Genomic DNA, 14,288 nt, shown 5'->3' with positions numbered 1-14,288 from the left:
ATAGCCCAGCGTGTATTTTTTTTCTCTCTCTCTCTCCTCAGCATATGTATTTATAAAGTTCAGCAGCCATATGAGAAATTAGCCTCTGTATTCACCGGGGTCCTCCCACCCCTCTGTCTTCTTCTCTAATCCGCCCACATGTATCGTCTGAGGAAAAAAATAGTGCAGAAGGTGACGCTCCTCCAAAGGAACAGAGAGAGGCACAAGAGAGGGAAAGGCAAAGAGAGCGAGGTGTCTACAGGCTGCATCTCCACTGAAACATTTGGATGGGGGAGACAGAGGAAGAGCTGAATGGTAGCTACACCCTGCGCCTGGAAGCGTAGAGACACTGTAACAAAGGCTGGCAATTATTTTTGTTTTTGGCAATAACAAAGGTGGGAGAGGGGCTCTGAAATCGAGGGGAAATAGCCAAAAGACAGATTTTTGTTTTTCAGGGGGACTTCTGCTTCATTTCATCCGAAAGACTCATCCCGTGCCATCATCAGCATGACCATAAGCTCTAAGTAACATTCGGCAATAACGCTATCAAAACAAGATTTCCAGCAACAGTCGCGCGCAATCCTATTTCTGATTTATTATAATCGCGTGGAGGAAAAAACCCTCCACAAAAAACAGAAAAAAAAAACAAACAAACCCCAAAAACAGATCAGCTGAATGCCTGCGAGAAACTGGATACTCTGTGAAATCGTAAGAAAGAGCGATCTAACAAAGAAAACTACATTTTGATTGATCTTTTTAAAGCTTGATGTGCGTGTTTCTGCGCGCACTCGAATCGAACCAGAACCAAAAGCAAGTGAGTATTAACCGTGTCTGTGTATCTGTCTGTATTTTTATGGTGGTTTTATATTCTGCGTTTTATCCGCCTAATATCAAGAGGGTTTTTATTGGCCTGGATTAAAAAAAGGCGAAAATACAGCCTCTAACCTGCATTCAACAAGTATCGTGTCTTTCCCACAATATCTGCAAAATATTTCTGTATCCTGTTTCATGTTTTAAAATCAGTACGTGGAGAAATGAGGATATGTTCTGTTCTTTTAATTATTATTTTTTCCTTCTAGCTGCTATAAGAGAAATTCAGTCTGATTTAGTGTTGCCCACTGATATGACGCCTCAGAATTGTTCCATTTTATAATTCCTAACATCCTTCATTGCACAAATGGTGGGTGTTTCCCCATCTACACCACTAGATCAGAGCAGTTTCACGCTTCTGAGAGGAATGTGTGTGTGTGCATCTATGTGTATGTGTGTGTGTGTGTATGCATTCCTATCTGCATAATTTTGTCTGTCTGCATGAGTAAATAACTCCATGTGTGTGCTGCTTTTGCGCATTTACAGGCATGCATTTGTCCTACCTGCATGCGCTTTCAGTGTGTGCGTGTTTGTGTGTTTGCTTGTGCATCGTGGCAGCACTGGGTAAGTGTCAAGGCCTGAAATGGAGGTTTGATAAAGGCACTATAGGAGTAGGGTGAGAGGGCTGACACACAAACACACAGAGGAGAAGATGCTGTGAGGACGATATGAAGGGTGGGGGGTTACTGGAGTGGAACTACTGGTAGGTTATAGCGTCTCATCTGGGAAGTCTAGCAGGGCAGTTAAATGTCTAGACACGGTCATCTTCTTCTTCTTCCCCCTACAACCCACCACGCCACCACTTCACCTATACTCTGACAATCTGCTTCTGCCACGTTCCGCTGCATTACACACAAAGTCTCTGGTTTCATAATGCCTCTTCTGCCGTCACTTATCCAGCACATGCATTCCTTTTCCTGCCAACTGGCTCCAACGTGCTCTCCTCCTAATGGGAACTCTACATCTTTTCCTCCATTTGCACTCACTTCTTCTGCCCCCAGCATCCTGCATTATAAATCTACAGCTGGTGCTATTTTTAGATTAAGGGTAACCCAGAAAACACCCCCTTCGATTTTAGCACAAGAAAAAAGGAAAAAAAAAAGGGGGGGAAAAACTCCAGAGACGGTGGCATGCTGTCGGTTGATGTGATTGGCAGAGTAGTGATGGGGCTTGAAAAGGAGGGCGCTGCTGTTTAAGCAATGGGGGGGGATAATCTATTTTGAGGCAGTGATTGAATTACTGATCTGTCGTGTCCTGGGTTTAGTGTGTGTGTGTCCCTGCCTCTGACCCTGTCTCTTCTCCAAGACTCTGATGGTTTCTCTCGCTTCCCGTCTTCCGTTATGAAGTTTCCTCCCGTCTTTCATCTGATTTACCACCTGATTGAGCCTAGCCGGCCTTTTACGCCCTCTTTCTTTCCACCACTTGACCTTGAGGTTCACCTCAAGATCACCTTTCATGTCATCTCTTCTCGTGCCATCTTGTTTTTATAGCTCTTCTTTAAAACTTCTCGCCCTACTCCCTACCTGCTTAGACTCCCATCTGTGACTTAACCTTGCCCTGCTTTTATGTCTAATCGCTGGATAGTTCACAGGTCAGAAATTAGTCCAGTAATACCTCTTCCCTCGTCCCATTTGTCTGTCTGGCCTCATGTACCACATCGCTGCACTGCTGGATCATAATGGTCCTAATCATGCAGGAAGGGCAGTGTCATTAATTAGGAGGAGACAGGTTTAAATTGCCTAAGAGAGAGACGGGAGGTTTGGGGGATGAAGCTATCTGCTTCTGATGCAAATGCTCCAAGAAAGTTTGAATACTGAAGGATGTTCGCTCAGATTTATCCATGTCCAAAAATAGAGTTCATTCCCGACATGACACACTATCCTGTGCCTTTACCCCCCCTGTGCTCAGTGCTGTTTCAGAATTGTTATGACCTCTCCTTGAAGCACCTCCTCCATCACTCCTCCTTCACCCTACATGCTGTATCACCCAGATCTATCCAAAAAGAAAAGAAAAAAAAAAGTCAGCCCTCATCGTCCTGTAGGCAGAAAAGATTTTAGTCATGGACACTGACTGAGCTTCGGAGCTCTATTACAGGCTTCATTGCAGCCAGTCTATTCCTGAAAATGACTTTATGTATTAATCCCCCCCCCCACATCATTAAAACAAACGTTCCCAGGGATATGTTTCCTTTCCTGAAAAGAAAGGGAGCAGCTGCTGCTGCATGCTTCTGGCTGGGGTGATTGACCAATATGCACAAGGCTCAAGACCCCCCTTGGGGGTGCTGGTGCTGCGGTATTTGTGGATTGGTCAGCCCCCGGGAGATCTACACACTGGTGTTGCTGAGTGGAGGAGATGCCTCCGGTTGATTGGCCATTTCCTTTATGCCTCCTTAATTGATTGGCTCTTTAATTCATGTTCTGGGAATTGGCCACTAGTGAGCTTTGTCATTGTTATTATTATTTTTGATGTGTGGTACCCGCTTACATCATATTTTTCATTAGATTAAGCTGTCTGAGAGCTGCTCAGAGCCCCGTTTTCTCTGCATACACACCCTTTTTTCTTTTCTTTTTTTTGTTGTTGTTGCTTCCTTTGCATCCATTCATGTAATTCCTGCTATTCATATCTATTCATACTCTACCCAACCCCGTGCCACTATCCAGACACAAACACCCACACACATCTTCTGTTCTCCTGGCAGAAAGAGAGTCAGAGCATGAGGTGCAGTGACAGTGGAAAAGGGGGAGGTAGGGGGAGGACAGAGCGTGGTGTGACACCGCACTAAAAGGGGAGGTGACCGCAGTGCTTTTTTACCATGCTGCAGTGCTTCGGTTTCTCCTGCTGGGGTCTCCTCAGCACTGGGGAGTGCGCGAGAGGGGAGAGAGCGAGGGGGGACGAGGAAGGGAGGGAGGGAGGCGATATGGATGGAACAGCGTGAAGCCTTGTGGTTACATCCTTTGATGAGGTAGCTGGTGGGAAAAAAATGGCTGCACACCAGAAACACATACGTAATTTGCGCTGTCTCTCCTCTCTCCCTCGCACACACACGCGCGCATACATAAACATACATTACACACTTGCCTGTAAAGCCTTCCTCTCCCCCCACCCGAGCGGCACATTTGCCATTCAGCTCAGCTGTGTGTCTGTTTTACATCCATACACTGGTTTTCCTTCCTCTGCTCGCCCTCTTTTAATCACTCTGCTGTTTTCATGCGTTTTGCTGGTACTGCAGGACATCTCCCTCCCTCTCCTTCTACACACATGCCTTCACGTACATTCAGGTGCTATCCTGAACCACTGCAAGGTCTTCCTCTCTGTGCTTCTCTTCCTCCTCCCCCACCTGTTTTTGGCTCCTCTCTGTCATTTCCCCACCACTCTTCACTTTGTCCTATACCTTCCCTACCCCTACTTTTTTCCCTCTTCTCCTTCTCCAGCACATCTAAGTGTCTCTCATCTCTTCCCATCTCCCTCTCTGCGATTGGTAATGGTTCTTTTTTTTTTTTTGTTGCTTTCTCTGCCAACTGCTCGTTCTGTTCCGCATAGTCAGCACTCCTCCAAATTCCTCTCTTTCCTCCTCCTCTCTCTCTCTCTCTCTCTCTCTCTCTCTAGCATCCCCCCCCCCCCCCCCACCCCGGTGCTGCTGCTGGTACCTCACAGTCAATGCATCCCATAATCTCGTGCTCCCTCCCCCTCTTGCTGCAGTGTTTCTGCTAATATATATTAGCGTCAGTGCAGTCTTTGTGCACGAGCATCGCGCGTGCGCTCCTCCTCTCTGAGACCCGTTCTCCATATCTATCTGCAGACGTGATCTCCTGCCCTAAAAGGTTTAGAAAATTAAGTCGCTTTTCGGCTCCAAAATGTGTGTGTGGGTTTTTTTTCTCAGCCTTTTCATTGTAGCCAGGTGAGCATGTGTGTGTGTGTGTGTGTGTGTGTGAGTGTGAGTGTACCCCTCCCCTCACTCCCTCCCTCATTCCCCTCTCCTTCTCGCTTTCTTCCCCTCTGTATGTGTGCAGTGGTGAGGCAGTAGTAGCAGGGTGGCGCAGGACATGGTGGCCAAGGCAGGAAAAGCTGCAGGAGAAAGAAAGTAGTGATGCTGGAGGGGAGGAGAGAGGAGGCGAGGGGATTGTTCCTTCACTTTGCTCCCTCAGCACTCTCCCCCTCCTCCTCCTACTTGCTTCTCCTTCAATTTTTATCCTCTTTCTCGAACCTTTCTCTCTTCTTTCTCTCCACCATTGTTTTTAATAACCGCTGCTTTTTTACTTTCTTCATTTTGCACCTTCTGTAGCCTTACTTCCCCACTTTTAGCCCCCCCCTTCCGTGTGTTTTTGTGCTGCTGCTGTCAGTGCTGAAGGTGCTGATGCTGACTCTTAAAGAGAAGTGCTTACCTCCCCTGTATTAAGCTGAACTGAAATGCAAAGCACTCACCTCACCTCTAAACTCTTTACAGGCAATCTTGTCACAATGATGGCAACATTAGCTCAAGTTCAAACTTAAAGGCTTTAACAATTCCCCAAAAGAGTGTGAGAGAGAACCCAGCTGAGCCCTTTCCCACTTAACCTACACGTTCTGGTACATGAAAGAATGGTTAATGAGAATCAATAGTCCCACCATGTCTAAGTGTGAGGGAACAAAAAGGCATTTAACTGCAGTGACAGGATTGCGGCTGTCCACGTATAAAATATTCAGAAGTTCAACTATATCCCATGACTGCCTGTGAAGAACACGTCAGGGCGCAATGTGTCAAAGTTAAAATGGCAACAACGCAAAAAGTTATTTAAAGGATGGAAGTTTCACAGGGAGTTCACAGAAGCTGCTTCTTAAAAGTTCCTGAGCAGAGAGAGTGAAAGAGTGCCGCTGTCCGTGGTGCTGAAAAATAATCCACCCCACAACACAAGTGTTCTCTGCTGGGAAGCCCCACCGGACAAAGCTGACTGTGGATTAAGATCTTTTTACACTCTCCCTCTCTGACCTCATCACTCCAAACATTCTGTTTGTTGCAGATATTTCTTCAGGCTCTATTTAAAGCATCAAACTAAAAGTACTTTGGCACGATAATGCAGTGCAACTAACAAATTCACAGTTTTTTCTTTCTTTTCTGTCAAGTAAGCAGTTTGAATGCTCCTGCACCCAAAAACAAACCAAAAAACAGCAGAAAAACAAAACTGCAAAGAAGTAAGACTGCCACAGGAAAAAAAAAAACTTAAGGCATCTAACACTTTGATTTGTTTTCTGATCTGTGAACTTAGGATGTATTACTTTAAGTTTTTGTCTCCTGTGCACAGTTAGTGCTTAATCCATGCAGTGGCCTTGATTTTGCTGGATCTTACCTGAGTGTTGCCAAGACACAGGAAACTTTTCCATGGACAACCAAAAAGTTGCTCCTTCAGACAAGAAGAACAGGATTAAACTCTAGCAAAGCGAAAGACACGTAGTAAGTGGCATCCCGCGTGAAAGATAGCAAAAAGTAAGAGGGGGAAGGAGAAGGAAAGGATGGAGCCGAAGGAAAGGAAGCTTACTTTGGAAAAGGAGAAAAAGAGAGGAAGAGGTGAGCGAAGTCAAAGACGAGAGAAATGGAAGAGAAGAGAGAATTAGACTGTAGGACTGCAGTGAGTAAATGAAAACAGGGAGGGGGGTAGTAGAAAGAACTGGAGAGAAAGACAGAGACGGACAGGTACACTTGAGAAGAAGAAGTGAAGCCCCGATCCCCTTCCTCCAATGAAATGTGATTCCTTTATGCGGAATGTGAGCGCAAGTGAGGAAGACAAAGTGAGGGAGAGAGTCGAACTAGGCAGAGGGTGGGGGGGAGGGAGGGCTACTAAGAGCTTGCAGGAAAGGAGGGGGAGGAGGAGAGTGGTGCATTTCCTTGACTATAAAAAAAAGGTTCACAACATGGATGTGGTGCAGGTACGGCCTTTGCGGCTGCCATCACGTGGCTTTTCTGAAACATCGCGAGCCCCTCTGGATGGCAGAGCAGCCTGTGGGTGAACAATCCGACCTCACCTGGAGTAGAAACAGAGGGAGAGCGCGAGCAAATAACTCTGGCTTTTTACTGCAGCAGAATTCATTCACTTTTATAGAGCACTCTCCTTTGCAATTCCTCCTTCTCCTCCTGCCCCCTTACACACTCTCCTCTACCCCCTTCTTCCATTACTAGAGGAGAGACAATATTACAGTAGCTGCTCGCTGTAAATGCCCCCAGTGAGAGTGCTGCATTCACTTTGTCTCTTTTTTCCACCCCTCTCTCAAAAAAATCACCCTTTCTCCCTGCTTTGTCCCCCATCATAAGGTCATTGTCTGAGCCTCGTTCTCCTGATTGTTCTGTCCTTTTTGACCCTTTAGTGGATTTAAAAAAACGAAAGAAAGAAAAATCGGATTTATGTCCTTTTCCTCTCACCTTTACTTCACTCCCCTCCTCTTATCTATCCCTGCATGCCATCACACACACACACACACACACACACACACACACACACACACACACACACACACACACACACACACAGAGTACATGGGAGAGAGAACAGCAGAGAGAGCATCGGCATAACTGTGCGTTGCATGGATCTCAGTGCGGTCGGAGGGGGCTGCAGCAGTGTGTGTAGCACACGCATAGGCTGATTGAGGAGATCTAACATTAGTACGGACACCGCACTCTCGGGAGGCAATTAACACACACTCACACACACACACACCACCGTGTCAGAGCAGCATTCGTGAGGAAAGGCGGGGGGATAATAAGAAAGATCCCCAGTTCTCCTCTATGTTCACACATGACTCTTTGGTAAAGGAACAGGATTTCTGCATTTGTGCAGGAGGGGTGAAGCTGAGTTGAGTGGCTCAGTTAGAACACTGACTTGAGCATCAACCAGATCACTATAGAGACCCTAAAGCTACATAGCACAGTAACTCCAGACTGGGATCTGGGATCTTCTCATCACTCTGGTGTCAACAGTCAGCCCATATGGTTGCTGACTCATGAATGTGCTCTAAGCCACCTGTTTATTGCTCTGGCATGTTTGTGTGCTCCGGTATGCTGTGCTTAAAAAAAACAAAACAACTTTGCTACCCATCAATTCCATCCCTGCTCTCCTTGTTCCCTCTGCACCTGCACAAGGTCGTCTTCCTCCCTTCCACCGGCTGATTATCAAGTGAATGATTGCACATACAGCTGGCATTAGCGTGTGATTTTTAATGTGTATTGCAATGTTGATAATCCACATCTATTTCTCCCTTCTGCTGAAATTTTCTGCCCTTTTTTCTCTCCCGCAGACTCCTCAGACTCCTCCCTCCTCCTCCTCCCTTCGGTTTCTCTCATCCTCTCCCTCCCCCCGGTCCTCTATGCTCAGTTCGGTGTGTGTATCCTCTTTTAAAGGGCGCAAGGGTGGGAACAAGTCGTCCAACAAAGCATGTTACAGCGCAGACATGACTTGTCCGTCGGAAAGCGAGAAAATCGTGATAAACTGCGGGGGGGTGCGGCATGAGACCTACCGGAGCACCCTAAAAACGTTGCCCGGTACCCGCTTGTCGTGGCTCACCGAGCCGGACGCGTTCAGCAACTTCGACTACGACCCCAAATTAGACGAGTTCTTCTTCGACCGCCACCCGTCGGTGTTTTCCTTCATCCTCAACTATTACCGCACCGGGAAGTTGCACTGTCCCAACGATGTGTGCGGTCCCCTGTTCGAAGAGGAGCTGGCCTTCTGGGGCATCGATGAGACGGACGTGGAGGCTTGTTGCTGGATGAATTACCGGCAGCATCGGGATGCGGAGGAGGCGCTGGATAGCTTCGAGACTCCAGAACCGGACGCGCCAGATGACGACCCGGCGCTGGGTGGTGCGGATGGGGACTTGAAAAGACTGTGCATGCAAGAGGACGCGAGGAAAGCGGGCTGGTGGAAAACCTGGCAACCCAGAATATGGGCACTCTTTGAAGACCCCTATTCCTCCAAATATGCCCGGGTGAGTTACCCACGTCTCTTTCAGAGGGACCAACTTATTTCTGCATAGGCTACTGTTGCATATTCTGACTAATGACATCTCAGAGTACTGCCTGAGTCATGATAAGTTTTAAAAAAAACTTTTTTTTGTCATCCAGTTAACATTACCTGCAAAAGCAGAAAAATCAAGCCCTCGTAATTAAGTGAAGAATTATGACTGCTGGCGTGTTATTTCCAACAGTATAGCTCGAGTTAAATGTTGGTGTATGTAGACTTACTGCTATTGAATAATTAATGCTGATAGCGCAAGACAAAAAATGGGAAACTATATGTCAGCTGTGTTGGTAAATGGGTATTAGACGAAGTAACAGTGAAGACTGTCAATCACATTTCCACATTTGTCTCGCTATCATGATTTCCATCGTCACATTCTCCTGCTCCAGCAGGTTTAACGCATATCTGCCTCCGAACGCAGCATCCGCTGCGCCTCCTGCATCCAAACGCCTTCATTAGGTGATACTTGTCCGTTTGTGATGCACGTCGCTGTGCCGTTTTTCATGTTGGTCGTATTTATTCTGGCACGACGCCGAAAGCAAGCTTTTACGACGTCGAAACGTCAGTGTTGTACTGCATGTCTTTTCACACATTTGCCCTTGGTAGTGCTGCACTCTGCTGATTTTTTTTCTTGTTCCAGTTGAAAGCTACATGCCTTTTACGCACGGTCCTTGTTCCTGTTACGCATAACTTACCCCTGAGCTGGGATAGCCTTTATTGTTTTCATGTGAATAGTTAATGATTTACTTGCTAAAAGCAGCTGTTTAATGGCATTTGATCACACAGGTGTAAGAGTAACAAGTGCCCCTGACTGTGGTTTGATCTGTGGGTTTGTGAAAACAGTTACATTTGGCTTCGGGTCTCCCCCCTCTCACTTAAAGGCATATCCAGCTGTTTGATCACAGCTGCTTTGATTTTGTGTATCGAGAGTTATATTCTGATCATCCTCATCTTGCTCCCTGCTTTTGCTGCTAGTGATATTTTCAGTTTTGAAGGTGTGAAGGCGAGAAACCACTGGTGCTGTGGAATGTATGAATACTGTAGGTCCACATTCTAAACCAGACAGTCGGCAGACACCTGCAGTGGCCAGGCATTCATGCCATCATGCTGAAAATAGCTGAGTGGGGAAAATGTAATCATAAATCACTGCACACTCAGCAATACATACTACATCTACAGTTATCCACAGATGAGACTATACCTTCACTCCCCCTGTTTTCAAAACTCACACATACATTCGCACCTCTTCTGGCGCCAGGTATAGATCTGCATACCTGACTTCAGTTCCCTCCAGAGGAAGAGAAAAGTGGCGGATGGTGACTGACACATAGTCTGGGTTTAGGCCACCTGATCTGCCTCTCTGGACTTGGGATCAGGCAGGAAGTGCTTCTCTAAGAATTGCTCTCAGATTGATTTCTCGCTACTCCAACCCCGTCTACCTCCACTCCATCCCATAGAAACAACTCACCTGGGTAGTTATGTATACAGGAGGGGGATACAGTTTGGATTTACATGCAAATTTGGTCCAAGCAAAAGGAGGCGTCATTTTTGCTGTTGCCATACCTCGGATGCAAGCTACTGTAGCTCCTGTCTAGTTGCTCGAGTGCTGTGTGTTATGCTCTGTATTATGCAATGTACAGTTAAACACTACATCTACAGGCAAAGACCACATGAATCATACAAAAACATTCATTCAGCATAATGGCTGCAGTTAGTGGTGTTGGCGATACTACATGGGTGTTAAGGTGCGATTAGTTGGATTTGTTTCAGTGCCTGCAAAACATTGGCTGTATTTGTGGGCGAACGTAGCCCCAGTTTGCTGTGTAGGTCTAATATGCCAGTGCCATACGTCAAACAGCGATGTGACCCAGATCATTCCTTTTTCTATTCCAGCCTTGCTCTTTCTAAAAGTGTCCTGTTCGGTGTGGCAGAACCTTTTTAATCCTGAGGGATCCAAATTACATGTGAAGAAACAGAGATGAAGAAGGGCTGAGAAACAGGGGAAAATAAAGAAAAGAAAATGAGATGCTGATGTGGAAATACAACGAGGCAGATGAGAGAGAGAGAGACGTAGGGAAGAAGTGGGAGATGAGAGGAAATAAAGAGAGACAGGAGGAGAGACATTACTCTAATGATTTAAAGGGGGTTTGTTTGCATGGCTGTGATGTAACGCGCCAGCAATCAATGTTTTGATCGGAGCGTTCGACACGCACGCGGGGGCTTTTTCTCAATTTCACCTTCATTGCAGGCGATCGTGTGAGGCTAGCTCATGGATTTACCGTAGTATCACACACACACACTCATGTACAAACACACACATGCTGGTTTTCTCGGTGCTGGCTTTTCTGCTGCAGTAGACGCGGGAGGAAGGAGGGGGAGCACTGGAGAAAAAGAAAAGAGGTGGAGGGGGTGGGAGTGAGAGAGAAATGGAGAAGAGGTGAGATAGTGGAGAGACATCGAGGGAAGAGGGACTGAAGGGGAGCCTGAGAGGGGTACTGACTGGCAGGAGGGGGTGCACTGAAGAAAGAGAGGTGAAAGAGGGGTACTGAGACAAGCAAGGAGGGGGTGACAATCACAGAAAGAAAGACGTTGCACGATGGGGGTGGGGACCCTTGTCTTAGCGTCTTCGATTATCTGTGAAGGCTCGAGCCATCCAATTTTCCTACCCCGACCCTCTTGCCTGCCTATTGATTGATATTTTATTGATCATCCTCTCTCGTTGCCTGTTTTTAATGCAATTCCCTCTTTCTCAATCGGCTCTTAAACTCCGGGTAAGCTCGGGCTCATTCTGCGCCACTGAACACAAACGGTTAACCCATTGACAATTTTTATGGACGTATATGTTTCTCTTTGATGAAGTGTTATACAATACAATTTGCATCTGATTTCATTATTGATCCAGGCCTGGGTGACATAGATTTTCCAGCGGAGCTAAGACAGATTTTTGATCTTGGTCTGTTTATTCCCTTTGTTGTTGATGTTTTCCTCAACGTAGTGAACAGCAGCGATCGCAAAAGAATAAGATATAATCTACTAATACATAGTAATGTTTTGTCAGTGTCATTAATTGTCACTCGATAGGTTGAATGCATGTTAATGATGAAGACAATAACAGCTGATTCATAATTATTAGTTGCCTTAAAAAATGTATGGTGTAATAACAAATTAAACAGACACTTAAAAAACACGGGACTAATGGTAAAGCCTGGATTAGGGGAGTCAGTCTGAATGAATGTGACACCCAGATCAATAACACCACTTTAACATAGATCTCTATAAGAATGTTGAACTAATTATTCTTTGTACTGTTTCAAATATTTTGCTGTGTTTAAAATAATCTATTTTTCCACCTGCAATTAACTGATGGATTACCTGTTATAATCCTGTCATACAGCGCCACTGTCCCACTGGTTTCAGTTACTTCCAGTTTCAAACCAAAAGGGCCCAGTTGCCTTTGTCAGCAGTCTTCTGACAGAACACCATTTGCTGCTCAGCATGTACAAGACGCCCCTTTGGCCCCACCAAATCTGACTTTGTGTGCCTGTATTTGAGTCTTTTTTTGGAAAGGGGGGGGGGATTGTCCAGAGCCTACCTCTCCCTGAAGGTCATGTTTTGTGGTTCATTGTTTGCAGTTCTTTTCCACCGTGTTCAGTGCTGGAGCGCACAATGCTGTCATAAACACAAATTTGACCTGCCGCTATGCCACAGCCTGAGAACAGGTTGTCTCCGGGTAGAAAATGACAGGACTGGACAGAAAATAGACAGAAAGGATGTACTGACAGGCATTTATGTAACCTAAGTTTATGTTGGAGACAATACATCTGAGTTAAGACTCGGTCACCAAAAAGCTACGTATGCAAAGACAAAAAAAAAAAAGTGTTTTAGTTGTCTAATTTGGCTCATAGACAGCAGTAGTAAAAAGGTCTTTGATAAAGTATTACATCAATTTTCAATAAAGCATGTCGCCCTCTTTTGATTTTAACTAGCAGAGGATTTATACTATATACTGGGTCACTTCTAATTTAGCAGTCTTGTGAGATTTTTTGCACCAGTTCTGTTTGCCCCAGAGCTACACAGCTCCAAATACAGAAACTCCCAATTCTGGTAGGATCTCAATGGAAACTGTGGTGAAGGTGACTGTCTATTGTCTGCAAATTCCTACGGCAAATAACAGCCAGTTCCCTGCCACAATCGGAACAACCAGCTGATCCAAGCAGAGCAAGAATAAGTAGCCAACGGCTTTTAGTGACAATAAAATGATTATTTTTTAAACCGCATTGTCATGTCATCTTAGTAAGAACTCATAAATAACTAAACATAGCAGAAATTAGGGAAATCTGTTTATGTTTCTGGTGCTGAAGAAAAAAAAATATCGGCCCATTTACTGGATTTCTAAATCACCGCATGTCATATCGGTCTTCAAAATCCTGTGTTGGTGGCGGGCCCAGCCTGCAGCTGAAATCCTTTATTAAGCAACAATGGGAAAATTATTTCAAAACTCTTTCAAAACTGGAGCAGTGGGTCTCCTCTGTTCCCAAGTGCTTGCAGAGTGTTGTTAAAAGAAGAAGTGATGTAACACAGCGATAAACATCCCCCTCTCCCAACTTTTTAAGAGTTCTTGCACCATCAAAGTTTAAATGAGCATTTATTTTCATTAAACCATTTTTCTCAGAATACTAGAGAAATACTGTGTCTTATTTATTCTGTTTCCATTTAGATAACATGTTTAAATACTTCTCAAATCATTGCATTTTTATTTAATGTGCAGCTTTTTTGGATCCAGAGTTCAGATTCTACCTTCAGCAGTGGGAGTGATTCCCAATTACTTCCATTCAAACGCAATCCTGCTAAAAAGGCCTATTTTCCCACTTCCATTCTAGATCCCCTCCCTGTGGGCTGCATCTGAAAATAGCAAAGAAAGGGAAAGGAGGCCCTAATTTCATTCTTGATCGCAAATCTATTCTTCCATTACTGGAGAGAGGATAAGACTCTGTGCTTATATGACCATTAAGCAAAAAAGCAGAAAAAACCCCACAATTCTCAAAATACCTAAAGCTTTAAGCGTGTTACCAAGTTCATTAAGATAAACTGTTTTTTCAGATCAAGTAGAGGCGTGGCATTTATTTAACCTGCCTTTCCTGTGCTTGGACTTGGTAAATATATATTTTGTTCTGTTTCAATTTTCACTGACAAGGTTCTGTACTGCAGGCCTTCTCGTGTTGTGTTTGCATCGACGGAAGTCCCTGTCCCCTCCGTTCGCTGGCTTGTAACTTGAGCTCTCACTGTTGGCGATACATAACTGGATAAATGCTTGATGTTTCATAACAAGGACAGAAGCACGACCTTTGAATAAGCAGACAACACCTGAGAGGGCCAAAAAGAGCCTGATGTGACCTTTGTAGTCATATATATAGGACCGCATACATTGCAGCTGTAAGTAAGCCATCTGAATGC

General features: G+C 45.2%; 1 protein-coding gene across 4 annotated transcripts in view; it reads left to right on the top strand.

Moving 5' to 3' along the window:
* The first annotated feature begins 192 nt into the window (after positions 1-192).
* Positions 193-14,288, top strand: part of LOC120728546 (potassium voltage-gated channel subfamily C member 1-like) — a 49,331-nt gene continuing 35,235 nt past the window's right edge. For 2 of the 4 annotated variants that reach the window (XR_005694741.1, XM_040023554.1), the window contains exons 1-2: positions 194-793; positions 8,113-8,802. Coding sequence is in view for 3 of the 4 variants with exons in the window: in XM_040023554.1 (XP_039879488.1) it covers positions 746-793; positions 8,113-8,802 (738 nt within the window). In the remaining variant the exon portion in view is untranslated. Of the gene's footprint in view, positions 794-8,112; positions 8,803-14,288 lie in introns of all 4 variants that reach the window. The other 2 variants (XM_040023553.1, XM_040023555.1) reach the window with 2 other exon arrangements.

This window comes from Simochromis diagramma, unplaced genomic scaffold (genome assembly GCF_900408965.1).
Source record: "Simochromis diagramma unplaced genomic scaffold, fSimDia1.1 OVJJ01000208.1, whole genome shotgun sequence".
In the NCBI taxonomy this organism is placed as follows: Eukaryota; Metazoa; Chordata; class Actinopteri; order Cichliformes; family Cichlidae; genus Simochromis; species Simochromis diagramma.
Note: the sequence above shows the minus strand (reverse complement) of the source record. Positions and strands in the feature narration are given on the sequence as shown.